This window comes from Spea bombifrons, chromosome 8, assembly GCF_027358695.1.
Source record: "Spea bombifrons isolate aSpeBom1 chromosome 8, aSpeBom1.2.pri, whole genome shotgun sequence".
In the NCBI taxonomy this organism is placed as follows: domain Eukaryota; kingdom Metazoa; phylum Chordata; class Amphibia; order Anura; family Pelobatidae; genus Spea; species Spea bombifrons.
In genome coordinates, this window is record NC_071094.1 from 2,003,334 (window position 1) to 2,030,971 (window position 27,638).

The 27,638-nt window shown below is 42.7% G+C and overlaps 1 protein-coding gene across 2 annotated transcripts in view; it reads left to right on the forward strand.

Moving 5' to 3' along the window:
- The window catches only part of RALGPS1 (Ral GEF with PH domain and SH3 binding motif 1), a 114,269-nt gene that overhangs the window by 15,847 nt on the left and 70,784 nt on the right, over positions 1 to 27,638 (forward strand). For both annotated transcript variants that reach the window (XM_053472483.1, XM_053472484.1), the window contains exons 2-8: positions 256 to 344; positions 2,688 to 2,809; positions 5,880 to 5,987; positions 6,361 to 6,411; positions 15,159 to 15,242; positions 19,015 to 19,104; positions 20,620 to 20,712. In XM_053472483.1, coding sequence (XP_053328458.1) covers positions 2,759 to 2,809; positions 5,880 to 5,987; positions 6,361 to 6,411; positions 15,159 to 15,242; positions 19,015 to 19,104; positions 20,620 to 20,712 — 477 coding nt within the window. In that variant the 5' untranslated portion in view covers positions 256 to 344; positions 2,688 to 2,758. The remainder of the gene's footprint in view (positions 1 to 255; positions 345 to 2,687; positions 2,810 to 5,879; positions 5,988 to 6,360; positions 6,412 to 15,158; positions 15,243 to 19,014; positions 19,105 to 20,619; positions 20,713 to 27,638) is intronic.

The following is a 27,638-nucleotide window of genomic DNA, read 5'->3' on the forward strand; positions in this document are numbered from 1 at the left end:
TGAGAGGATGGTAGATAAGTGGAACAGCCGCCCAGCAGAGGTGGTAGAGGGTAATACAGTGAGGGTATTAAACATGCATGGGATAGACATACGGCTCCTGAATCTAAGATGAGACCCGAGAATGATTAATGTTTGAGTCTTTATAGTAGGATATATATATGTATTTGTAGGTAATTACTTGCCGCGCTGTGCTGGGGGTAATTTGTTTCTTAGTGAATTTAAGAGACTGAAACACAAACTGATCCTGTTTTCCAGATCACCCTGACGGCCGCTCGAGACCCTTACAGATGCCTCATCGCTTTCCAGTATAAAGATTTACGATTACTTGCCAAATCACGTCATGGGTGAGTGCTGGACTAGCCCTTTCTGCACCACATATCCATCTCGCAATAAACGGACGTGTCCCCCCCCCCCAACACACACAAAAATCACTGCATGTTATTACCCCGTATGACCACTAGATGGTGCTATTGTGAAACGGTACGATAAACAGACGTTCCCCCCGGTTTCTGTGCGTTCGTTCCCCCAGTAGAGTAACACAGAGTATCGTTAACTGAATGACGTTTAATGGAAAAGCCGAACATGAGCGACATTATAACTTCGGCGGCAGAAATGGGTTAAAAGGGGCTTTCTAGGTTATGACGTATTTGGATTATAGTGGGATGCAGTAAGATAAAGCCTTGTTGGTTTTATTAAACTTACTGAAATAACGGCAGGAAAAATGAAATTAGACATTAATAAAAATCACGGCAAATATGGGGGAAATGGGCTCCGGAAATACCGCGGCGCTCTTGGAAGTGGGGTAGGTGGAATTGGGGGGGATTTGCCTTTAAATGTATCTTGATGTTGTAAGGAGGGGTATTTGACGCTGTGGGGGGGCACAGACACAGCTGTCTCGTGGCCGGTTTTAGGGCTGGGAGGGGGAACTTTCTAAAAACAGTAGCTGATAAAGTTGCACCTGTTCTCGGAGGGCATCCATGCGCGATGCCAAACGCTGCTCTAGCCTTAAAGGGACACCACCAGGACTTCCATTGCCCTGTTTTTGGTTTAATTGCACCCAGAATTGTCACAGTTCACAAAATTGCCATTTTAGACCTTTTTTAGCTTCCCCATTGAGGTGTTTTCCAAATTACTGGAAACAAACCCCGAAAGGTTTCCATCAGGCGGGGGTCATTTTATAGTTCTAGAGATGGGCGAGACGGACGAATGACCAACGACTGACTGAGGTTTGAGTCTTTACAGCAGGAGAAACGGGCGACTAGACGGGGGCCGACGGGGGCCGATCTGCCGGCAAATATTTTTTTTCCTCCTTTTCATCTTCTCTCCGTTGGCTCGGTTCCACGGTGCGTCGAGCTGTTTACTTCGTCTCTGGTGCTCCGCGCAGGGTGATGGACCCTCCGTATGGGATTCATTTATTGGTGTCAGAAGACTGGCGGGATGACGGTCGGGGGGGGTCATGTGACTCGCTCGGCTCAGCAGGTCTGCGGGTCTCCCGGTCACATGATCTTCTATTGTTTTGGAGAATTGAGTAACTTCTGGCGCAATACGTTTCTTTTTATTTGTTTTGTTGCGTTTTTGCGCCTCGGGCGACCCCCGGATGAACAAAACAAACGCTTACCGGCTTTTAAAAATGTAGGAGCGTCGTGATAGGTGGGTGGTGACATCATGTCATGCCCATTTAAATACCCTAGTACAGCCCCTTTTTGTGCATCTTCCAGAAACCGGTCAAATTCAGGACTGCCTTGATAAAACCATGACTTTTGGCCACTATGTTACCCGTTCTGGTCTCGTGCCCCACATTTTGCGTTTTTAGATATAAATCTTGATTTTCGAAGTGGGGGTAAACAGCCGCGCCCGGTCTGCATGCCCGTCGTTTGCCGGTTATACCATGAAATTCACACTGACGAGATTTAAGTTATTAAAAAACACAATTTGAGCCATTTACCCAATAGGGACCTATAATTAATATTAGCCTCTACCACCTCTGCTGGGAAGCTGTTCAACTTATGTAGCACCCTCTCACTAAGGTAAAGGTTCCTTACATTGCTAAATATGTTACCATCTGTAGATCCGAGCGCCTTATTTTTTAAGTTAAATTCTATATGTTTGACGGAGGTCACGGGGTCGCAGGCGGTCATACATGCTGGGGGAATGGTTAGTGTCTGGAAGGCTCCATACGCTGCGCAGACCCCGGCTGGGAATCCGCTATGTTTGATGTATTCATGTGTTTCTCATTGTTACATCGGGGTCTCTAATTAAGTCCCATTAACCCTCTGTATGCCTGATGGGAGCCCCGTATGTTTTCTTTCCCAGTGGAGTATCTGATACTCAACTGACAACACTTGGAACAGTTTTGGTGGAAAGAAGGAACGACCAAGAATAGAAACCGTTGGCATGTAAGCTGACCGCTCTGCTGAGCTGCTACAGCCCTTTTTCCATTTAGCTGTAGGGAAGGTAGATAAGGGGAGCAGCCTCCCAGCAGAAGTGGTAGAGGGTAATACAGTGAGGGTATTAAACATGCATGGGATAGACATACGGCTCCTGAATCTAAGACGAGACCAACGACTGATTAAGGTTTGAGTCTTTACAGCAGGATAGACGGGGGGCCAATCTGGCCCCCCCCCGTTGAAAAACTCCTGTGTCTGCGCCACTAACAGCCTCTTTTTATTTTTTATTTCATCCTGCAGGTAATCTCCGTCTGTCATGGTCGGTCAGCGCCTGAGGTCTCTGTGATCTCCCGTCGTCCCCCGGGGGGAGTATGTATAAGAGGAATGAGCTGATGGCCGGGGTGACGGTCACCTCTGCAGAGGTACGCCGAGACGCTCTGAGCCGCCGAGGGCAAACATCGGTAACAAGCTTATTTTGGCCTCCGCCGAGTCCGCCGGTGCCAAGTGAAACGCAAAACAAAAAATGATTTACAGCCGCCATTCTCCGGGAGCTCTGAATAATATTTCCTGAAAGCCACTGGCTTCAATCCGCTCAGTATTTCTGTATATTTGTATATTTACTTTTATTGATTTGGAGATAATATGCCCCAAACTGTTAACCCTCTCACCAACATAGGATGTACTGAGCACCCCTTTGGTACATAAAGTGTTCCGCACAGGAGTGGGCTGGCCCTAGGATGGGGTATGGAGGCAATTGCTCCCATGTTTAAGGGGTGAGGGGAGGAAGGAGAGAGTGAGAGAGGGTAAGGGAGGGTGCATGTGTGTGTATGTAAGAGTGTATGTGTGTTAGCATGAATGTGTAAGTGTTAGTGTCGGTATGTGTGTTAGCATGAGTGTGTGTGTAAATATGTATGCTAGTGTGTATGAGTTTCTGAGGGGCAGATGGGGCCACTTGGTATTACCTGCCCTCCTGGCACCCATAGGTGTTCGTATTACTCTGTAACATTGTTTCCGGCCGGCCCCATACGCATGCAGAACCGTATATCTCAACGCATGCATCTAACCAATGAAAACGCTCGTCTTTGGAGTCTGTAAATAGAGGGATGCTTTACTGCTTGTAAAACCCCTGCTTTATCCTTCTTTATTCGACAATAAAAGGGCGAGAAGTCCAGAGAGAGCGTTTTCTCCCCTTAATGGCCGACTAGGGCCTTCTCGATATTTCAGCTACTGGATCAAAAGGCCCCTAATTTGGCAAAACTTTGTGAAGTTATCCAGAACAGAAGTTTCTCAGCTTGTGCTAGAAGGAATACCGTCTAATCTTATGCCCGAGATTCCTTCGTTCTTGTAAACAATATGTTACTTTTATTTAAATAACGTTTTGTTCGGCACAGCTGCGCTCGGAATGAATGTTCGTTGGGATCCACGAGAGAAACAAAGTGTTCCTCGGAGATCTGGGCCAACTGTTGGCATTAATGGGCAGTAATGCCTCTTTAGATGTTAGCAAGAAGCGGACAAGCAAACCCGGCAGGGAAAATTTAAAAGCATAATCATTAGTCGTAAACATAAAACCCCCCCAAAAAACTAGGAGTTCCCAGCAGACCGGCCCCATCCGGCCCCCGTCTAGTCACCCGTTTTTCTTGCTGTGAAGACTCAAACCTTAATCAGTCGTTGGTCGTATTACAGAAAAATAAAAATGAACAAATATTAACAATAAATCAAATAAAAAAATAATATACATCAATATTAAATTTTTTTAAGAATTTTTACATATATATTATTGATGTATATGAATAACGCATTATTTATTATTTGAATTATTGTTTATACTTGTTCTTCATTTTTATTTTTCTGTAATAATCCCCTATTATCAGATTTCTGAAAACAATTACGATAAAGAAACGGCACCGGGGGAACATTTTGAACGGTGAATGGATACCAACCGATTTTTTTTTTTTTTAAAAAAGCTACTGTTGCTTTAAGAAAGCCAAGAAAGGGCAAGGAAAACCCGATTTAATGTAATAAATTTATATTTTCTCTATCTATATATATATATATATATATATATATATATATATATATATATATATATATATATATAGATAGATATATTTTATTTATATATATATATAAATATATAGATATATTATTATATTAGATTTCCCTGCTCTTTTATGGGCGTCCGCGTTCTTTCCTTTAGAATTCGGGAGACGGGAATGACGTGCTCTTGAAATGCAGGTAAGGTGTACTTGAGCCGCTGACTACTTATTTTTAAAACCTCAGATAAACCTCAGGCTATTGGGGAAAAAAACCCGAGCTCGATGAATGTCCTATTGACGTATTTTTAAACTGGAGAAAATGACTGTACGGGAAAGTGCAATTTGCCGGTCGCCGCATGACGTCTCGATACAATGTGTCGCTTCACGGTGCCGCCCTCGTGTGTAAACGCACACAAAGATTCACTCTTCCTCCCCAAAGACAGCTTTTTTTTATCCTAAACATTAAATTTAATGTCTTTTTTTTACTATCTTGGGATTGGCTGACAGAGGCTTCATTCTACGAGCCGTCCGTCTTGATGTTGCGCGGCTATTTAAACTCTTCCCTTAATGTAAATTCCAGGAAGGCTGCTGATGCAGACGCCGCCATATTGGAAATATTGACGTGGGAATCCATTTTTTTTTTTAATATGTATTTCATAAGATTTGGCAAGTCGCCTTGTGTTAAACATGGCGAGCGTAAGAAGAACCGCTTACACAGACGGAATGTTGACTCACGCAAAGTTCTTTCGCAATGTCGGCCCAAGGGAGCCCAGGTTAAACCAATTTAATACACAGCGCATAATTTAAGCCGATTTCTAAAGCTCTATTCAGTTTGTCGCGACGTATCCAGCGCTATCGGAATGGTAACATGTCTCGTAATTTATGGGCGAAGATTAACATTTAGATGTCTTCAGAATTCCAGTATTGAGGGAATTCTTTTTATTCAGGGACTCTTTAATATTTAACGTTTTCGCAATCCGTCTGCTAGAGACTTTTTTTTTATTGAAAATTGGAAACACCCCCCCCCGACCGCACATCAGTTTGAGAACGTTCTCAAGAATTAATAACGTCTGCGTAAGATCAGCTTCTCCTACCTTGGTAACCAATAACGCCACTTTTTCACAGGCGCAGTTGAACAAAGGATCACCCCAGAATATCCTGGTAGTTTAGCCTTCATAATCCCCCAATAAACAGGTTCTAGGTGTGTGAGCCGGAATTCCGATACAGCTCCGGTCCTCGTCCAATGAATTGCATCCATTGAAAGTGCTTAACATGATCCTTGGCCATCTGTAGATCCTCAGATTTATAAACCTGTTGAATGATGGTCCTCATTCTAGGTGCAGAACCCCTTTGGGAGAAGGTTGGGTTGTTGAGGGCGGTGGAGATGCCTTATAATGTTGAGTGCTGACGTGTCGGCGTTGAACCCGCCGTCTGATGTCTCCTTCTTGACTTTCAGGAAAGCAGCAGCTCAGACTCTGTGGACGGGCAGAGCTCTGAATACGCCAATAAGAGCTACGATGCCGTGGTGTTCGATGTGTTGAAAGTGACTCCTGAGGAGTTTGCTGTAAGTTTTTATTATTTACTTTTGTATCGATCGTCCTTCTTCTTCTGTTCTACCGAAGCCCCAAGGTTCTGGGTCACTCCTTCCAGAATTCTATTAGCATAATGGCCAGGTAACCTTTTCCCAATCCAGTCCCATCATGTCCTGCTCCAGTATTCTGTGTGTGTGTGGGGGGGGGGGGGTTGTGGGACTACCCAATCTCCTGTAGTCCCCAATTTGGGTGGCATGTTTCATTGGAGGCCACGCTAAACAAGAGGCTTGTAGAACTTGGGACTTTCATTGTTCTGTTTATAGTCTTTTGGGTGTGCAATGCTTTTTAAAGTTGTTATTTTTGTAGATTTCACAGAAGGAGTAATTTTTTTTTTTTGCCTTTCAGAGCCAGATTACCTTAATGGATGCGCCGGTATTCAAAGCTATCCTTCCGGAGGTAAGCGTGTATCCTCGCACCCCAAGCTTTTCCTTCTTTGCTTCTAACTGTTTAAAAAAGTATTTAAAGAGAGCATTCAGTCGATGCACTGTATTGGGGAACGATTTGTTACAGTATGAAAGTTACACAAATATTTTCTTTACCAATGGGGGAATGGTTTTTCCTACGGACGCTGCACTTCCTGTGAGGTCTTGCAACAACTTCCTGTAGTTATCAAAACAGCGCCTCTGGAAACATGCCAGTCTTTCACTGCATGCTATGTTTAAAATGTTAAACCCAATTTAACTGAAATTAACTTAAATAAACAAATTCCACCCCCAGACCAGAGAAGAAGCTCTGCGATTTTAGGTCAGCCTCCGGGGGTCACCGGTCTGCTCTTTATTAAACCCGGGATCATTATATCTGCCCCATTTAGAATTTAATTAGCTGGAACGAACTCTTAAGACAAGTTTTATATTAAAAGTGAAATCAAAAAGGATTCCAGGGATTAGCGTGCCGGATATTTCCGCGAATTTCAGTGGCGCTCAGGAACAAATAACAGAAGACATATATTTTTTTAATTTAAAAAAAAATTACTTTCTAGGAATTTTTCTGCTGATTTTTATTAAGTTGAATGAACATAGAGCAGGTAATTTATGGGACATGGCTGATTTAAAATGAACCATGCATATAGTGGTGGAACCGGTGGCGGATTCTGGCCTGGCCGCTTAGCGTTGGTTACCGCCACGTCCTGCGGCTCTGCACCGGGAAGCGTCTTGTGACGTCGCCGGTACTGACCCCGCCGCCTCATACGACTTTTTTCCTGCTTAATGTCTGTACGCTGCCATGAAAAACTGGAAAACCTGCAATAAAAAGGAAAATTCTATATTGCGGGAATAGAGCGGTTTCAGTGCCGGCTCCGAGGATTACCTATCGGTTTACGCAGTTACTAATCTAATTTTAGGATATTTTCCTTGGTTTCTGGGAAGCCCAGACCTGTCTACCTCTACATGGACCCCCCCCCTAATTACGTACGGCGGTAACGCGGTTTAACGACCAAGGAACTGGCCAACGGAGACTGTTTGACCAGGCGTCTCTTTCCCAAACACGGGGAAGGTGACACCGGGAGGTACGAGGAAACGGTGCAGACTGTGAGTCCGATTTTGGCAGAGATGAAGGAAAATCGACATCAGCAAAACCTCTCGCTGCGGCCGGCGTGTTTCTCGAGGATTAGAGCGACTCATTTTATCATCTCGCTGGCTGGTTTAAGTCAGATGTCTCGGAGGTCCTGCGCACGGCTCCGGGGATGCTTAAAATCCTATCGCGTTACTGATTGGACGAGAGTTTCCAACGCTTTTCAGCTTTTCAGTGATTGATACTGATTTGATACGTCGGCGGCGGCGTTCCGTGTCGTCGCTATAACACAAAAGCAGGGCTCTGAGCTAATTGATAATGATAGAGGAATTTTATATATTATATATATTGCATGTATGTATCTGATTTTTTTTTTGAGGCTGGAAAAGATTTCATTCTCTGAAAAGAATGTTGGAAATTTTTTTTTTAAATTAGGAAATAAAGCTTTCCTAACTTATTAATATGTAAAACGTGATTCATAAAGGCCAGATGAGACGGGGCAAGCGGTTCTTCTTGGCCATCACCATGTATTTATCTGTTAATGGCCTCGTAATACTCTCCTCTTGTTTTTAATGCCGTAAGGTACCGCGCGGCTCCCGATTCAGCCCATTCTCAGACAGAAGACACCTGGGCTGAGTTGAGCAATGCTCTCGATTTTGAAGACGATTATGAAATTTCGGAAATATGTTCCACCGTGCGTCTTTTCCTTGTCTACACTTGTTTTTCCTCTTTCTCGGCTCCCATCACAGCTTCCATCAAGAATTTCATTTTCTGTCAAACTCCGCTCGTCTCTCGTGTATCAGCTGCCATATTGGATTAGGAGTTTAAGGAAAGTCTAAGAGTAGGATGAATGCTTAACTCATCCATGAAGGACGTGGATGGGATTCTTGACCCATGTTATGGGAAGACACTTGGACCTCATTTTAAAGGTAACCCAAGGTGTATCAAGGTTGGTGTGGAGGACTCCTAAACCTTTCTGCAGGTCTCGTCTTCTCAGTTGGCCGCTGGGTTGACGAGTCTGTGATACCACCACGGTCCTTCTCAGATTCCCATTGGCTAAGCATGTCTGGACCTCTTTGGTGGAAAGGATCGTCGTCTGCCCTTGCCGTCTAGCCCCCCAGCCGTTGTGAAACTTGCATAGACCGTGAGATTTCCATCATTAAGTCACCACTCCAGGGAATCGTCTTCTTTTTTTGTTCAGTTCCAGTTGAGAGCTTCACGCCAGGACCTCAAGACCCAATATGTCGACTTCCGTAGAGTTTGCCGGAACCCTATAAACCGTAATAATATCTCTTTTAGAAACTGCGTTACCGGCCCATGTTAAAGAACAAGAGAGTCGGAGTACCTTTTAATCTTCATTCTTTTCCCATGAAAAAAAAAAGAAGAAAATGGGCGCCTTTAAATCCTGCTTAATCCTCTAAGCCTGGGAGAGGCTGAAACGGTTTAAGCAGAGGTTTTAATTCACGTGCAAATCATCACCTTAGACAATAAGAAAAGGAATTCTGACAGTTTTTACATCATTTTTGAGGATTTTTTCCCCCATGCATCATTTTTGAAGTTTTTTCCCCCCTTCACATGTATGTTTGTTGAAACGTTATCTTTGAACGGAGGCTGAAAGGGGGCTTACAGATGAAGGGTGAAGAAGGAGATGGCGACCAAATCAGGAATTTTACTCGGGTTTTATCATTGCTTTGTCGCAAAACTTTGTACAGATCACCCTGTCAGGGATTTGTTTCTGTGTGAAAACAGCTGGAACGGATGGTTTTATGAGTGGCGCTTTTATTGAAGCAGCCGAAGGGGTTTAATAAAGTCTAGCCGCAGCGCACACGAGGACATGTGTAAAGTCTCACTAGACGGTGTCTTCCCTGCAGTCTGCCTCAGATACAAAGATGTCATTATTAAAAAGGGAAAAAAGTCATCCTTATTTAACAATTTCTACCGCTAAAGGAGGCAGAGAAGAATTCCAGCGCCCGCCAGAGCGTATTGTCAAGGGGCCCAGGAGCTGTTTGCGTAGACGATATGAAAATGACTTATTTATGCGTCTGCAAAATAATTAGGTGAATATAACATTAAACTCAATTAACAGGCCCCCTCGTCTAGGACCGATATTCTACATAGTCAAATAATATGCATTTTCCTTAAATAGACAGTTTCCATTATCAGAGTATATTTTTATACTCTTGTAGGTCCGGCCAGTGACCCCCAACCTTATCATTAATCCTTAAAAACCTTCACGGCATCGAGTACTCGAGTAATTCAATACCCCAAAGGGGTCCAGGGGATTGAGTCAAAAGAAAACTATTACCCAAACGCCTTGTTTATATCCAATTTACCCCAATTTAACTCATAATTAGCATGTTTTTACTACCCAAATGCATTACTTTACATTTATCAACATTGAACCTCCCCTGATATTTCTCCTTATTTAATTAAATCGCTCTGCAAGAAACATACTTCTTACGATGAATTTATACCCTTATACAGTTGGTATTGTTATAGTGTTATTAATCGATAGCCACTCCCAGGTCATTAATATTCAGGGGCCTGGAACATATTATAATTTTTGGTAATTTAATGAATAGACATCGTGTTGTCAAATACTTCAAATATACAGATGCCCTGATTGATGTCAGAATGCTTCATAAATATGCTTAAGTCACAAATCGAGGGAAAAAAATAATCACTTATTAGGTGGAATTAGGGCTTCAGCATGCGCAAAGCTGTGAAAATAAATAAAAATGATTTTCGTCCAAACGTGTCTGCTTGCGGTTGAATTTGCATGGATGCCACCATATGTCTTCTTTCCGATATGTAGGTTTCCGATATCACTTTTCTTGAAATAATTGTCATTAGGAAACAGCATTTCGGAACGATATTTCTGTACGTGAAGAAAAATAAGCACTTTCCAAATTTCCTGCGAATGCTTCCCTTTTGCCCATCTGCCCGATACATTCGCACCTATTTAATTTTCTATATTTTTCTTAAATTCTGAATAATTTCCACAGAAAACGGAGGCTCTGGAAGGAACTCTCTATCCCATCTCCTCGGCGTACGGCCAAATATTTTCTTTTCCAGTGACGGTAATCTTAAAGAGACAAATAGTTAATAAACCCGTAATAAATCAGTGATAAGCCTCACCTTTCAAGTAAATTTTATCTTTAAGCCATAATAAGAGAAATAAATAAACCAAGTCGGTAATATTCAGGATCCCTATGAAGGGCAAACATGTTGCGAATCTTTTGATACCTCGCTGTCATTCGGTTTTACCTGTAAAATTCCAAGTAGCGGAATTTCGCTCGGGTTGTTTGGAACTCGGCCAACCTCTGGGATTAGCAGTTTTAAGAGAACTTTCAACAGGTGGAACAAGTAACGGGATTTGGATAATATACGCTTCTGTCGCAGGAGGTATTCGGGTTGAGTTTATATTTTTTCGGCGATGGGATTTAGGCACGGCAGTGCCGGCATGGTTTGGTCATCGAGTCCTCCCGAAGGATTAATGTTTCGCTTGGTAATGAGTGACTCCTTTCCCAGGTTTAGGGGCTCCCCTGGACCCTCATTAGCGTCTGTGAATGTTCACGTGGACATCGCCGGGGTTGAGTTCAGTTGGAGAGAAGACGAGCTGATTGAAGTTTGAGGAAAGTGCCTTGGAAGCTGAATTTCTGGAATCTTGGAATAATTCCTGGTGTATAATGTGAATACTTTGTATCCGTTTGTGTTACGTGTCAATCCAGCTGTTATTTAGGCCAAGCTAAAGGGAATACGCATGGTGACACCACTGACCCCAACTCACCAACGGTTGCCCCCTCATCCTCTATAAGCTTCGCTCCCAAGACCTTCATTATACTTCAACCTTTTTGCCAAAAACCCAACTCTCGCACGTTTTTATTGTTCAATCGAAAATAAAATAGATTCCATCTTTTTTTTTTTTTTCATTTTTTTTTTTTCAAGCCCGCCCCACGGCCGAGCCACGCAGGCTATAAACTTATAAACTTCGATCGTTCGCGAGAAGCCCCTGTGGCCGACGTTTGGATGCGGTCGGGTCCAGGGTGGTCATGTGATCGTTCAGCAGCTGGCAAAGGAAAATCAGATTTATAATTTTTTTGTTTTGGAAGACCGTGGAAGGAAAGAATGTTTCCGTAATTTTGCTGTCAAGCCAACGTTTAAACAATATTGTGTGATGCAATTATCTTACTTTGTGAACTTTGGTAAGACTTATTTGGTAAGACAGCTGCATTCCTCCGAGTACAGATATCTTCTGGATCTTATTCAAAACTGCCTGTTTTTTGTAACTTTTGCCCTTCAATTATTATTGTTTTATTTTTTTTTTTAGCCTTTTCCAGACCCCGATGGCTCTGCTTCCAAATTGAAAGCAAACGTATGTTCGGAAGGGAAAAGATCAAACTTTCTTAAAAATGTTTATTCCCAATGTTTATTCCTCGGTTCTTCTACGGTAGACGGAACACAATTCCATGTTATGATCGGGGATTTTGGTTATTTTCATTACTGTTTTAAAAAAAAAATGGCTACGTTTGTCCAACTGTGAATATTTTTCCGTTGGCTGCTTTGACGTGCCGTACCTTTATAGCTTATGACATCCCAAGTCCGATTCAATCACCTAGGATAAAACGTATCGCTGGTTTTTAGTTGGAAGTTTCCCTCTTGGGAGAGTCGATTACATACGATAAGTGAATCGCTGGTGATTGAGTGAATTCCCCGGGGTATTAGTAACCAGGCGGTTTTCTAAAGACACGTGTTGTTCATTTTCGTGCTGTAAGAATGTGATCGGAGAAAGGACAACACGGGGGAAGATGGTGAGAACGGTGACTGGCTTCTTACTCATGTAGGATATGGACTTTATGACAAAGAAATCAGAAGCAAATGGGGTTTTAACGATCTTTTTAATGTTTTGGGAGAGTCCTGCTTGCATGGAGTATAAGACTATGCCGGCCATTGGGATAACCATTTGATGTCAAAGTCTTCAGCCATACTTCCCTTGATGCCCCCCCGATGCCCCTCTTTTCTAGGAGGTCGGAATGTTTGCCGGGTATGAGTGTATCGCAGGGTTCTACAGCCCTAAAAGCCCCGATAATGTGTATAGAAAGGATCAGAATGTTGGGAAGTGCCTTGAGCCCTTGGTCAGATGCTGAAGTCCATCCATCATGATGTCAATGACTTGGGAATATATTTTTACAGTATGAGTATAGCCGCGTGGTCGAGTTCTGGTTTTTGACCCCGGTCCACTAGTCATGGAAGTCACTTTAATAATTCTACTTTATTTTTAGTAGAGTTATTGTTTCCCGGTGCGCGAGGATTATGTTCCTGCCGTCATTCTGTTGGCTTGCTCTCCCTCTCTCTGGTCAGAACCTTTTTATGGAAAACGAATCCAGGAAAGCCATTTAGGAAGAACGGTTCCGTCACCTCTTGAAATGTAAAACGGTGGGAACTTTGTCACGTTGTAAATGTCAAAGCCGAGCAAGCAGAAGCGCTGTTGTGAAGATAACGCCGCAAGTGTGTCCGAAAAACTCTCAAACTGTTTTTTTCAGTAATTATTCTTGTTTTTTTTTTTTGAGAAATTCTAGTAAGTGAGGAAAAGCAAGAAAGTCCCAATATGGATATAATTGGACTGGGTTAGAATCTGATACACATTGCATGAACCCCCCCCCCCTTTTCCTTCCAGCTTGGTATGGTCCATGGAGTGAGCCACTTCATGTCAGATGGAATCCAAGTGTCTGCCATTTGGCACTGAAAAGGTTAATGGATTTGAAACAAAGTCGCATACTTTCTCCGGTAAAATCCTTCCGCGGAACCCGATAAATGGATTTTCCTGGCCTTGTAACTTTTTGAATTATGAGACCCGGTCGTTTTGCAGAATTGCACATATTTCGAGCGCGCCGTGCCGTTTAGTCGCCGTGTCCTGAGATGCACTTTTCCCTCCAGCGTCCTTCCTTCCCGACCAGAGAACGCAGCCTCCAAAACCACATTTTGATCGAGTTTCCAATCGACAGGTTCTTTTGATAATCGCGTCCTGGCTTTCACGTGGCCGCGATTCTCCTTGTCTCTACCCGGCGTCGGACGGAAACCACTTCTCTGTCCAGAATGGAAAAGCCATAAACTCTCGTTCCTTCTTTCTAAGATATTCCTGGGGAAAAAAAAATCAAAAAAAGGGAAAAATTCTGTTTTGTATAAAATTTCTCATTAACCTGAACAAAGTGTATATTAATCAGAGCGGAAGCTTATGTTTCATTTTAATAGAAAATGAACAGAATAAAATAATTTGCTCAAATCTTATTAATTATGTGACATCACACGCCTTGCGGGTCCAAAGATCTTATAATCTTAATAACTGAATAATTTATCATTATATATAATAATATGATTCATTAATATATGTATATTGTAATATATTATAATTTATAATAGCTGGGGGTATTTCAGGGACTCTCCAGCCGTCATGCAGTTTAATACCTATGGGTGGTCCCTTACAATTTCCATGGTGTCCCTCTTGCAAATGCATGGGACAGAACCCCCCCCATAGGCATCTACCCCTTTCTCCACGCGTGATACACTTACCGCTAGTCGGCTCCAACAAGGGCTCGGCAAGTATTTAGGGGGTCTCACGGAATCCCCCTCGTGATTAACGCCGTCATTGATTTCAAGGGGAGGGCTTTCCCCCCGCTTATTGGCTGCGTCAAGTAGCCAATCAGCGGCACAGATCTCCAGACTACGGTGACGGTGTTTGTCTGTAGCTGTGGAGCTACAGCTTCTCCCTAAGGAATCTTTGTTTGTTTCATATAATAAAGTCCATCCTGCCCCACGAGTAACTATTTCTATTCTACGAGTTACAATGTATCACCGGGAATAAATCAACTTCAGCGCCATCCGGTGTAACTCCCTCTTCCCATCGCTAAATGTTATAAATCCAGCGCTTTTGGGCAACCCTTCCAGGGAGAGGACTCTGTGTTATATATAAATTTATGTCGAATGTTCCGTCCCGGAATCCATAAGTTTGTTTTTGGGCAGAGAGGAGAATGTGAGATCCGAGCTGATGAAATATTTGACGCTCTCGTCTCCGTGAAGCAGACAGTTTTTTGGATCCCTCTGTGTTTGGTGTCTGGAGACGTCTTCCATCGGTTTATCATCAATCCGGAGCGGAGGGGCGACCGGGTGTGCTGCCCCGGCGGGGGGCTTTAAACAAACTACCCACGCTTTCCTCCTGCCTTACCTTAAATACGGAAAATCTTACAAACATTAGGAAAGTCACATTTTCTTTAGAAATGCTCTCTGAGACCTTAATTTAGTAAAAAATGAGTTAGTTTTATCATCATTGTCGTTGGGGGAGAGACGTTTAAATACATAACGGGATTTAACAAAAGACAGGAGGAGAAAAGTCACAACAAGAGGCCGGAATCTAACACCAGAGAGTCAGAGACTGAGATGGAATGGAAGGAAGTTTTACTTCACTGAGTGGGTGGTAGATACGTGGAGCAGCCTCCCAGCAGAAGTGGTAGAGGGTAATACAGTGAGGGTATTAAACATGCATGGGATAGACATACGGCTCCTAAATCTAAGCGGGAGATCTGACAGCGAAACGCGTGGGTCCCAAATACTGATTTGTGTGTCTGCTCTGTTTGCAGGAACTCGCCAGCTGCGGATGGAACAAAAAGGAAAAACATATCCTCGCGCCAAACGTTGTCGCCTTCACACGGAGATTCAACCAGGTAAAGATCCCTTTCGGGATTTCAGGAGATCTATCACGGGGGGATTCTCCAGCGGCGGCATCTATAATGTGTCCGGTAATCGCCCATTAAACCCATTTGAAATAAAATAATAATAAAAAAACACCCCGGTGGCATAATATTAACCCTGTAGGTTCTGGACTGATGTGGTTAACCCGCTTTAACAAAATAATCCTCAAAAATCTTCCATAACTGTCAGATTATGAAAAATCTGCATTTCGCGTTCATATTTTTGGCAGCTTTGAAGCATTTCTAAAAACTGCTAAACCGTTTTATTTTAAATCTAAAGCGCAGAGCGGTTCGTATGACCCGGCAAATAATGTATTTCTCCTTTCTCCAGTTAAATATTTATAAGAGGGGCCAGGAGAACGTAACTCCATAAATACTGTCTGGTAGGACATTGTGTCGATGGGAATCCGCTCTCTGATTTCCAGTAAAAACAACAAAAAAAGGCTGACACAGAGGTCTCCTGTACGTTGCACACCTTGGCCCCCAGGAGGTCTCAAAGGGCCAGTTACCAGCAGATTTTTACCTTCGGTTACGTTTGTTGGTCGTGGGGCGAATGGAGTCATTGCTTTGCCGCGCATGTCATAATCAGGATTCCCAATGGTCTACGGCATGGCGGCCTAGAACCGGATAGCCGACCCGATCTGTCTTGTGGAGTATTTCATCAAGCTTAACGAGCTCTGCCAGGGCCGGGCCAGAGGGCAGGGGGGGCCGATGTCCCCGCGTTGGCACCGCTCGGATCGCCATGAAAGCCCCTTTGTCGACGAGCGGAACCTGATCCTACGGCTCCCTCTTTGGAAACCGAGCTGTCGGTCTGACTTACGCTCGAGACGTTTCCCTTGAAGACGGACGCGCCAGTAAGAATATTCACAGATGGCGTCCACGTTCGGGTTTCATGGAAAAACATGGGTGTTAACACCGCGCAGCACTTAACCTCCGTGTCCATGTGGCCCTCGCCGCCCTATAGGTCGTACGCCACATTTCATCAGCCGCCCCAACCCTCCAGGCTGTCAGAGCCGTTGGGTTTAGTGGGCCGTGGGGTGGTCTTGCGGGATTTCTCGGTGGGGAGCCAATTTGTAAACGGGGCATTGTGCGTTGGGTATGAAGCGATCCGCCTGCCTTACATTCGCTCGGATATACGCTCCGCAATAACTAACAGCAATAAGGCTGCTCGAACCAATTAACATCATTCTGCCACTTAATAGGCGAGACGTAACCTAATGGGGAGGAATAATCATGCAGATCCTGAGAACTGGAAATGAAGTTGGCTGCTCCCATAGAATGCACATAGGGTTTCTAATAGTTACATTTAGCTTGTTTTATTTTAGCTTTGTTTTATTCCTCAATGTGGTTCTATCTCCTTTGATACCATGTGTGTAGGAAGTTTTGCTTTACTGAGAGGGTGGTAGAAAAGTGGAGCAGCCTCCCAGCAGAAGTGGTAGAGGGTAATACAGTGAGGGGATTAAACATGCATGGGATAGACATACGGCTCCTGAATCTAAGACGAGACCAACGACTGATTAACGTTTGAGAAACGGGTGACTCGCCGATGGCTTGGTAGGTCGTCCCTCAAGCTGCCACCCAGCCAAAGTGAAACCCGAAGTAACGGGGGTCCGAGACGAGGCAAAGAGGTTACATTTCTCTGGAAAAGTTTAGCATTATAATCCCGAACCATTTGCTGGGTCCCACCAGAAATCTGGCTCTGGGGTTGGACGGATTAACCTGATTAGGTCATTTTCAGATGGATCCAATTACTTCAACTGGAAAACTTCTATCATGCAGCCCTTGGAAGGAGATTTCACCCCCCCCCAAAAAAAATGTTTGGCTATTTAGAAAAACAGATGTTAAAGTAAACAGCCCGACACCCTGGGACTTGGTTTTCATTCCCAAACAAATAGTTGGTGCTTCGCCAGCGTAGCGGTCTGACACCGATAACCGGAGACACGAATGGCACACGAATCCACAAGAAGAAAGGGGCGGCAGAACGCGCCGGGTGCACAGTCTGAGCGAGAGGCGATACTGAGCCCCGGACCCCCAGAATACCCCTGAAATCAGACACAAGGAGTTGGTTATTAGCGTTGGGAGGTAGTAGGAGCTCCTCTCTGGTAGTGGAGTCCAGACATGGATGCTGTGTAAAGATTTTATAGATATTACAGATCTTTGTACATCACCTGCCGAGTGCCTCTGTTTACTTTTACCAGCTCCCCTTTAGGTCCCAAATCCCTGATGCCCCCTCTCTCCTCCCCTATGCCCATCTTTCCATCCTCATAGCCCCTTTTTCTCCCCTGATGCCCCCTTTCCTTCCCCTGATGCCCCTCTCTCCTCCCTTGATGCCTATCTTTCCATCCTCATACCCCCTTTTTCTCCACCAATGCCCCCTTTCCTCCCCCTGATGCCCCTCTTTTCTAGGAGGTGAGAATGTTTGCTGGGTATGAGGGGATCGCAGGGTTCTACAGCCCTAAAAGCCCCGATAATGTGTATAGAAACAGCAGGAAATTAAACGGGGTAAATAAACCCCTTCTGAATGCTCCACCCAGTTACACAAATAGCCCCACCTCAGCCACGCCTCTAACCACACCCATAAAAAAGTGCCCCTCTTTGCCCATTTAAAAAGATAGGAGGCTGCATTAATACATAAATTCCATTTAAATATAAAAATCACAAATCTAGGAAAACCAGGCGGCTGGAGAAACATTTACGCTCCGGGAGGGTTTATGCCACGTGAGCCCACGAAGCTCAGGGTTACATAATATGCCAGGGACCCGAAATTGGCCCCTCGGGCCGTGAAGGAGAATGAACCATTTGCGTAAGAGGAGAGGGGGGGGGATGCTGCGCATGTTAATCTGTGGTTGGCTCCTCATCCCGAATATTACCTCATTTTTTTTCATACATCTCTTGGAAAAAATGAAAGTGCGGTATTAATGAGAGACGAGGCGTCTGGAGTGTGTAAAAAAAACAAAAAAAAAGTGCACTAAGATTTTGCAATATTTTGCATTCTCTTAAAAAAAAAAAAAACATAACTTTCACATTAAGTCAAAACTGAAGACATTAACCTTTTACATATCAGGATTATTGATCCAAAATGATCGCATTTGCCCCTTTTTTTAATGCGTGTATTTTGTCTCCAGCACCTAATGCATTACACGTTTATTTAATGTTTTTTAACACGTCTTTTTTTTGGGGCTGATTGAAGTATATTTGCAATGATTTATAGGCCTAAGCACTTAGTTAATTTTCAAAGAAATTCTGTGCGCATTTTTTTCCGCGACTAAGTCATGTTTGGTAATCCGAAGATGGAAAAAAAAACCCAGAATGACAAAACGTCTTCCTTTTTAAGAGTTGATCCCTTTTGCGTAAATACATTTAATTTAATTAAAAAAAAAAAATACTTTCTCTATATGCTGTCCTAGAGGTATTTTAGTCTGTTTTTGTGTTTAATATGTTACGGCTCCTAAAGCCATAGAAAAATATTTCTAAATATATTTAAAAATATATATATATTTTAAAAAAATACTATTTTAAAAAAATATTTTAAATCAGCCCATAGACCATTTAAGGTGGTTTTAATAATTAAAATGCAATTATAATTATAAAATAAATAAATAAGGGTCCCTCTACGGCTCTGCAGATCGCACTGGACCGACTATTTTAACAGTTGCCCAGTTAGAGGACTTAATACTAAACACGTGTGACGTATATGTACGTATGTAGTCCAGGTATATAACCTGATTCGTTTTTGTCGTTATAGGTCAGCTTCTGGGTGGTCCGAGAAATCTTAACAGCGCAGACGCTAAAAATCAGAGCCGAAATTCTCAGCCATTTCATCAAAATCGCCAAGGTGAGTGCGAATAGTTCAGAGCTGAAGAGTGAGTAGAGGGTCCGGGTGACCCCTGGCCATCGTTACCGACAAAACGGGCCCACCTTATCATAAATCTATTGGGTGGGAACGTCTCCATCGATGGTTGGAGAAGGGACAGAGAGACCCATCGCCCTTTCTTTATAGGGTTTGAGATGGCTACGTGGTCTTTACAAACCAAACGGAGGCCATTAGATCCTTGGGTGGTCCTAAAAGATGTGCAGGATTATCTGCGGAATGCCTTGTGGGCGGGGCATACACAGGAAGTGAAGAGCGTGAGAAGACCAATCGCGTGAAGACCTGGCACACGCCAAGACTCGTATTAGGCGCCAGTAGTACTTTTTTTTTTTATATTATATGCTATAAGGTGAGCAATATTCAAGATTCTATCTAAAGAATTTGAAATTTTGTTATTTGAACCAAAAAAGCTGTTTTTAATTTCCTGACAACATTTTCAGTTAACATAAAACAAGATTATTAACGCCGAGAGATGTATAAATCAATTTTTTAAACAATATAAAATGACAAATATTTAATAATATTGCATATTTATTAAAATATACCATAAATTGCATATTTCAGCATATTTTATTAATGGTGATTTCTTTCTACATCATATCACAGAAATATAAACCCTGAAAATTAAAAAAGTACTTTTTTTAAAAAATAAATATTAAAAACAAAAAGGATGAGGGGGGGTTATTTTTTTTATATATTTTTTTTGTTTAAATTAAGAACAAGCTTTAGAATATCTGACCTTTTCTGTAGGATTCCACCGATAATAAAATGTATTTAAAGGGTCCGTGTTGCCCCGAGCGCGTTACGGCATCCTCTATCAGACAAGATGAAGGACTTTGTGACCTTCAACTATTGACCGAGAACTATTTGGGTAGATTTAGGGATATTGAATTAATTTTCTGTTCATAGAATGGTTGGAACATTTGTATCATCTTACTTTGTGTACCAGATAACAACGCATCTCCTCCCCTGATCATTCTGAGAACACATACTTTATCTCCAAAGTCCTATTACAGCTTCCAAAAACATGTAGTCAAAAATGATCTATTTTTAAGAAAAATGCAAGTATACGAAATTTGGAGAAAAAAAGATAACATTTGGGGAAGATTTAAGTTTTGGGTTAAATTGCTAGAATTAAGAAAGTGGAAATAGCTGTTGCCCTGGAAACCAGACACAAAATTCTAAGATTAATGAATATGTCATTGGCCGTAACGTTGGCTCAGGAGCGTAAAGAGAAAAAAAAATCTTTTTTTTCTGGCTAATTTTTCTGCACAAAAATATATAATCCTATCTGTCGGGAACCTTCGCCGACAGCTGAAATAATAAAAATGTGTTTATTCTTATTAAATATCTAAGTGGGTTCTGAATGACCAGCAGAGTATTTCATTATATTAAAAAATCTTAAAAAAAAACAAAAAAAAAAACTGGGGAAAATGTTATTATGTTGACATAATATTAAATATATAATTTTTTTGGCAGAAACTGCTGGAACTGAACAATTTGCATTCTCTCATGTCCGTCGTGTCAGCGTTGCAGAGCGCCCCGATATTCCGGCTCTCCAAGACTTGGGCGGTAAGTGATCGCACAATTTTTTTTTTTAATACAATTTACATAATCTGCTGAATTTTAAATATCTTACAATGCACAATGGGAAGGAAAATTTATATATAAAATTTCAAATGTTTATTTAGATCTTAAAATTTGTGTCCATTTCTACATGCGGGGGATTTGTTTCAGTTCCACTAATCCTCCTGTAATTTCGTTCTTCCACGTCATGTATATGGGAGCTGATTGAGGTCTCCGGCGTGTTGTACTTAAGTTTCCTCCGGGGGATGGGGGTCCGGCCACGAACCCCCCCCACCCGAGGTTACGTCCTGATTAGAGCGCGGTCAACCGTGATAGAAAAACCTTACACGTTATAGAATTGGACGCATAGAGAAATTGTCCCTGAAAGCTTCGGCTTTCCCCAAAACTACGCCATTGGCCCTAATAATTTTAAGTCGTCTGTTTATCTGCTCTCAGAAATGCTTTTAATACATTTTTTTTTATTCTTAGTTTAATAACGTTAAATGTGGGGGAAAAAAAGGTAAAGCGCTCCATCCACGTCCCGTCTCCAAGGGCCGTTGTGTATTTGTAGGACGCCTGAGCTCGGTTTCCGCAGAGCCGTCCTAGCGCGGCTTTACACGCAGGCTACTGACGGGATCGAGTTGCTGCCTCCAGCTAAAACTTTTATTTTTTTGGGTCCCGTTTGTTTAGTCTAGTGAACATTTGATTAGTACATTTTATGGAAACATATACTAAAACCATATGTGCGAAGACTGGGCTCTGTGAAGATATAGAAGAGCTTCTTTGCATTCCGAGGGCGGAATATTGACAGAAAATGACCCAAAATGTAAACGACGCTCTCGGTGTCTCACAAGGCAAGGTTGTCTTTTATTTGGGTCGGTTGTACAAAGACAACACAATGTCTAGTGTTCAGCCACCAACAATTGTGGACTACAGTTCCCATGATGCCTTGCCTCCTGGATCGTCTAGCTGGTGATCCACAATAGCCGTTGTGTTTCAGGGGGTCTGTCCCAGCTTGTGGGCTATCAATACCGGGAGAAAAACACGCTCAGGCAATCAGATTCATGGAGAATTCTATTGATGTTACATGTATAAGGAAAATAAAAGTGTAAAAATGGAAGGTTTGGGACCAGAGAGATCTTTATAAAGTCTTTGAAATGTTTGTTTTTCTAATAAATCAGAAATCATTTTTTTATGACATTGGTGGAATGAACTACAGAAGACTAGAGCAAAATAAACACAAAATTTACAATAGCAGTTGGAGGAAGCAATTTTGTGTTGCACCCTTCACATCCTGTTTTCACGTACCGCAACACCATGCTGAGAAGCTGCTCAAGAGAAGGTGCAGAGGCAAATATCCCCCCCAACTCAATAACACGTACTAACGCAATATCTAAAAACATAAAAAATAAAAATTTGAAATTGGGAGTGTTCTGACATGGAGTCCGTGCTTTACGGGCGATGGGAGACTATGAGTTTACTGAAGCCTGGTGCTCATTTTAAAAACTTTTTTGGCAAATCGCCTTGGCATGATTTTAATACAAACTTTCAACCTGCCGGCGGATCGGCCCCATCCGGCCCCCGTCTAGTCTGCCCGTTTCTCCTGCTGTAAAGACTCAAACCTTAATCAGTCGTTGGTCTCGTCTTAGATTCAGGAGCCGTATGTCTATCCCATGCATGTTTAATACCCTCACTGTATTACCCTCTACCACCTCTGCTGGGAGGCCTCTGTCAGCATTCAGTATCCCACCCTGCGTAGAAATACTCAGACGGCTTCCATGCTACTCTTTTGGCTTCTCTCCCGGGCAATGTAAATCCAGGTTGCTGGTTTCTGGCAGACGAGCTCCTCCGAATGTATGATCCTGATAACACAAAATACAGCAACATTCCAGCGAGAGGAGACCTCGGATAATGCAATCAAGCAGGAGGACCTTTAGCTGTATCTCCTCCGTAGCTTGTAGGAACGTTTATTTCAGCTCGTAGGTCTCTATGAATGTAATCTCTCACCTTTCAGCTGGAGTATGTAGATCGTGTCCTTCCCTTATGGTTCCGGTGGATGGATTTTCTATAAGCAGCGTGCATTGCTGATGATAGTAACAGAGTAACATAGTTATTTAAATCCATCATGTTAAACCCTTCTACCTATCCTTCCTGCTTTCTATCCAAAAGAAGGCAACCCCCCCAACAAGAACATTAATATATCATACGTTCGAATAGCGAGTCAACATTTGTAGCAAATGCTTGTGTCGCGTCCCCTGGTAGACTGCGAGTTCTGATTAATTAGAATGACGCCGGGTCTCATATTCAGTGTTTGGGGCGTGCAGCCCCACCGCCCGTGATATCCAAGCGTGTCCAGACACCGTGCCTGTACACGGATCACGGTTTCTGAGAGCGTGTCCTCGTCCTTTGGAGGCTTCGGTGTCTCCGTCGGCTGCGTTTTAGTTTTCAGGCAGTTTGAAGATGTTGCCGTTCATGGCATGCGATGTAAGTCCCATAAACCATGTTCTTTCTGGGCATTGGCGTCTCTGTCCCAGCTATCAGACACTTTACAGCGATTATGAAAGAACTAGAAAAATATTTTTAAAAAAAGATGTTACATATGTATAGTAAACAAACACTATTAGATCATGTTTGATGATACAAGGTCTACTTTGTAACTCGACTAATGACATGATGTCTCCCCGAGAAGCCACCGCAGAAATTCATTCCAGACTCATCAGAGTTTAAGGAATTTGCGGCTTTTCTTAAACCAGCCCTCATTGACATTTTTAAAATATTCTAAGTAATCTGCAACATGCAGCCGGTCCAGAAGAAGACATCTGACCAGGGGTTGGTTACGAGGGGCCTTCTGCCTGTAGACCCTACAGCCTCGTCAATGTGATTATCTACAATCCCCAGTGTGGTCATTCTTTTAGGAAGCTGGGAATATACACTGTGCTGTACAGATAATAAACAGTCCTCCCAAATTATAGTCCATATGATGGTAGCTGACATCCTTCGCTAACAAACGGATCGGTTAAGATGCTCTTCTGTCAAACGTCTGCCATTTGATTATTTCCTCTTGACGTTTACAAAGATTTTTCAGGTGCTATGGCAACAGCCTATCAATGTGTGCTTTTGTGTCACGCGGCAATTAAGCATTCCCTACAAAATTTAGCTTAAGGCAACACTTGACGTGATTGATATCCAGCAGTCGGTGGAATAACACCTTTAAGGTCACCAAACGTTGACTCCAGAATCCTTCTTGGAATACGGAATTGCGGTTGATGCTTCTACTAAACCAAACATCTCCTTCCAATGTTCCGATTGTATATCATCAAGTAAGGACATGACCTTGGCTGAACTTCTTCATCAAAACACTCTGTAATTATTAAATTACTGCTGTAGACAAACCCCTCACCCGCGTAAGGGTTTCTGCGAAGTTTTTTTGAAGGAGCGCCACGTGGAAGCACATCAAACCGAGTTCGACTGACGAATGCCATGGCTCTTGGCAACCCTTCACCTGTCCGTCCTCACAGCCATCCCTTTTAGCCCTGGAAGCGCAGCCATTTTCAGAGCTGTCAACGTCTGCGCGAGCAAAAATTAAGCCAAAGAGTTAAATCACTTCATTGTTTTTCTTCTAAATGTTGAAACTGTTTTGGAAGGAAATCGAATTCTAGATACGTTTTTGCCAGTTTTTTAACAAGCACCAGAAGCTTCGTCGTTGGAAGGAAATAGAATTTGTATGTTGATTTTTGTTTGTAATAAATCTGCTTATTTAGATGCAAGGGATTGAGTTTAAAGGTTACGCGATCGGGGAATTATCCGGGACTTTTCCTTAGAAAAGAATACACTTTGGAATCGAATTATCGCTTTCTCCAGCCACTGAGCCAAAGGGCCTGTGGGAAGACCACTCGTTGCGATGGGGCAGTTTGGGGTCAAACTAAGGTTTATCTGGAATACAAATTAGATTTGTGGTTTATAATATCAAGGTCTCGGGGTATAGAGGAGTTTAAGGTAGTTTCCGCAATGAGATCTTGTAAGACCGCGTTCTAATTGGACGGTATTTGAAGAAGAAAGATTGGTGGACGTGGACAACAGGTGGGGTTTTAAGGCTAGAAGGATGACTAAGTCGATTTTGTAGACATGATGGGCTTGAGAGGGAGAAGATTGGGCGTTAGAAATAAGAAAGAGAAGGATGGCAATCGGAGGCTGGATAGGACACAGTGTGGTGGATGTGGAAGACGGGATGGGAGCACATGGAGGACAGGGCAAGCGCTGGAGGGAGGAGAGCAGCATAAAGGGGAATATGGGTATTGGAAATAGGGCAAAGGACATAGAAAAGAGGCTGGTTGGAAGATATAGAAATGAGGCATGACAGAAGACAGTAAAAGGAGGCTGGTCATTGGTGGCTTCATGGAAGACAGAGAAGAGGGCCTAGCAATTGGTGCCATGATGGAAAGCAGAGAAAGGAAAATGGGCATCGGTGGCTGGATGGCAGACTGGATGGAAGGTAAAGAAATGAGGCTGGCCGTTAGCTGGATGGAAGACGGAGAAATGAGGCTGGCCGTTGGCGGCAGGATGGAAGACGGAGAAATGAGGCTGGCCGTTGGCGGCAGGATGGAAGACGGAGAAATGAGGCTGGCCGTTGGATGGAAGACGGAGAAATGAGGCTGGCCGTTGGCGGCAGGATGGAAGATGTAGGAAAGAAGAACGGTCAATGGCAGCTGGATGGAGAACTGGGAATTGGAGGCAGGATAGGGAGAAAAAGTTAACAGAAGAACCCTTCTTTTCCCACAGCCTATTACACTAGTACTGGTAAAATGCGTCCACATCTTCATTTTATTGGTTGTGTTTAAATATTTGTATCTTTGCCCAGAGGCTCTAAGCCGGGACTCCTTACAGCAGGATTAATTTTTTATGGCATTTTTTGTACCATAAAACATTTTTTTCATTTTATCTCCTGCCACGTTGACCACATAAAGCCTTTATTGCAACTTGCTGATTATTATCCTTCAAAGAACACATTCTGAGTTTTTTTCATCCACTCCCTTTTGAAAATGTAAAAAAGGTAAAATAATCAAAAAATATAAAATGATCTTATGGGGAACAATTTCATAACTAAATGCATCATTTGAACTCCTCAGAAATAATTCTTCAATCATGTCAAATGTTTCCATCATTTTTGTTGGGAACACTTAATTATCATGTGACACAAAATCAGCCACTGATAAGCTGTTGCCATAGAAACTAAAAATGTTTCTTAAAAGCTTCATTGTTTTAGTGTGATGAAACCATCAGAGGAAAGAATAAAATGACGGATCAACTAGGATCGGTTTGCTTAATTTTACTTTTTAGTTCTTTCTTCCCTTCAGGAAAAAATGTAACATTTTTCCATTTAAAATGAAGAATTATGGATGTTGGTTCACTAATATTATACATTTTTGGAAGTTTTTTTAACGTTAGAAGTCGCCTCTCACGGTTTCTCCTTAAACAATCTTAATGCACCAATCAGCTGTCACAATGTAGCATATGGAGTTTATTAAAGACATCTTTGGCTCCCATAAACTGCTTTTTGAGATATATTTTTCGATCTAAAATTTGTACAAAAAAGAAAAAGGATAAATAATTTATGTTTGGACGACGCAGATACTGCGAGCTTTGTTGGTGATATAAATGATGTTTGTTGCCCACTTGAAAAGAAAACCCCAAATATTTTTATTTTCAGGCTCTTCCAGCGAGCAAATTTAATTATTTTCTTTTATTTATTATTGAATTTAAACGAATTTCCAGCTTCTCAATTACAGACCTCTGCATTGTGCTGGAAAAATGCTCTGAAATTACCCAAAGTTTGGGCTCGTCCGCATGGATATATAATCAGGAATAAGAGACGGCGACCTTGTTCTGCTTTCTATAGCGTGACTGCACGCAAAACCTCCAGCGCGTTTTATTATAGGGTTCCTCGGCTAATAACACAACATGGAAAAACCCCGTTTCTAATGAGCCTCGCGGAAATATCTGGGGCTTTTGTTTAATTTCCCACAAATTGGAAAATTGGCCTTTGCTGCGTTTGTATAATTTAATTGTGGAAGCCGCAGGATTTTATAGTTTGATGTTTGGCGGCGGGAGGAGTTTGACTGTGGCAGGAGTTACACGTGTCCTCTCCCCGTCTCGCTCCATACGCAGCCTTATCAACCGCTGACCGTATGATAGTCTGATTACGCGGGGAGTGATGAGGATTCTGCTCTGGCCCCTTTCCTTGATCAGAAACCCCTGCGCTGTATACAATAATAAGCCCCCCAGCACTGTATACATTAATAACCCCCAGCCCTGTATACAGTAATGTTGGTCGGCGACAAAAACCTGTTTTTATCTCATTTTGTCCCAATAAACTCCCTTTATCTGCAGACCTGGAGCCGCCGTTGCTGTCAGTCATGTGATATTTTGGATGACTTTCCCTGCCCAATCCCCACACTGAGCTGATGCTTTATGGCAATGCTAATGAAGTCCGTTCTCCATAGACTTTCAGTAGTCAGAGAGTCCGACCTCTACAACTGGAATAAACTGAACTAAGTAGCAGATTTAAAGTGATTCACACAAGCTGAATTTAAGAATCTCTCGCCTCTGTGGCACGCATTGGGTTAACCGGCCCGTTTGCTCCCAGCTCGGGTCTTATATCCAGCAGAAGGACCTTTTCAGGAGAAGTTCATGTTGACAAACTCGTAACCCTGAACGTCTATTTTCTGTTTGATGACAAACACTGACGTGGAATGTAAAATATTCCGTTTTCATCCTTTCATCAGTGGAACTTTTTATCTTTTTTTCGCCCTTTTTTCTTTGGACATTTTATATCCTTTTTGTTCACTGAAAAGCCAGCGGCCGTCACGCTTCTCTGAGCGCTTCTGGCCCTGCGTTCCCCGATCGGGTATTTTTATGAATCTTGTCGAGTTCTG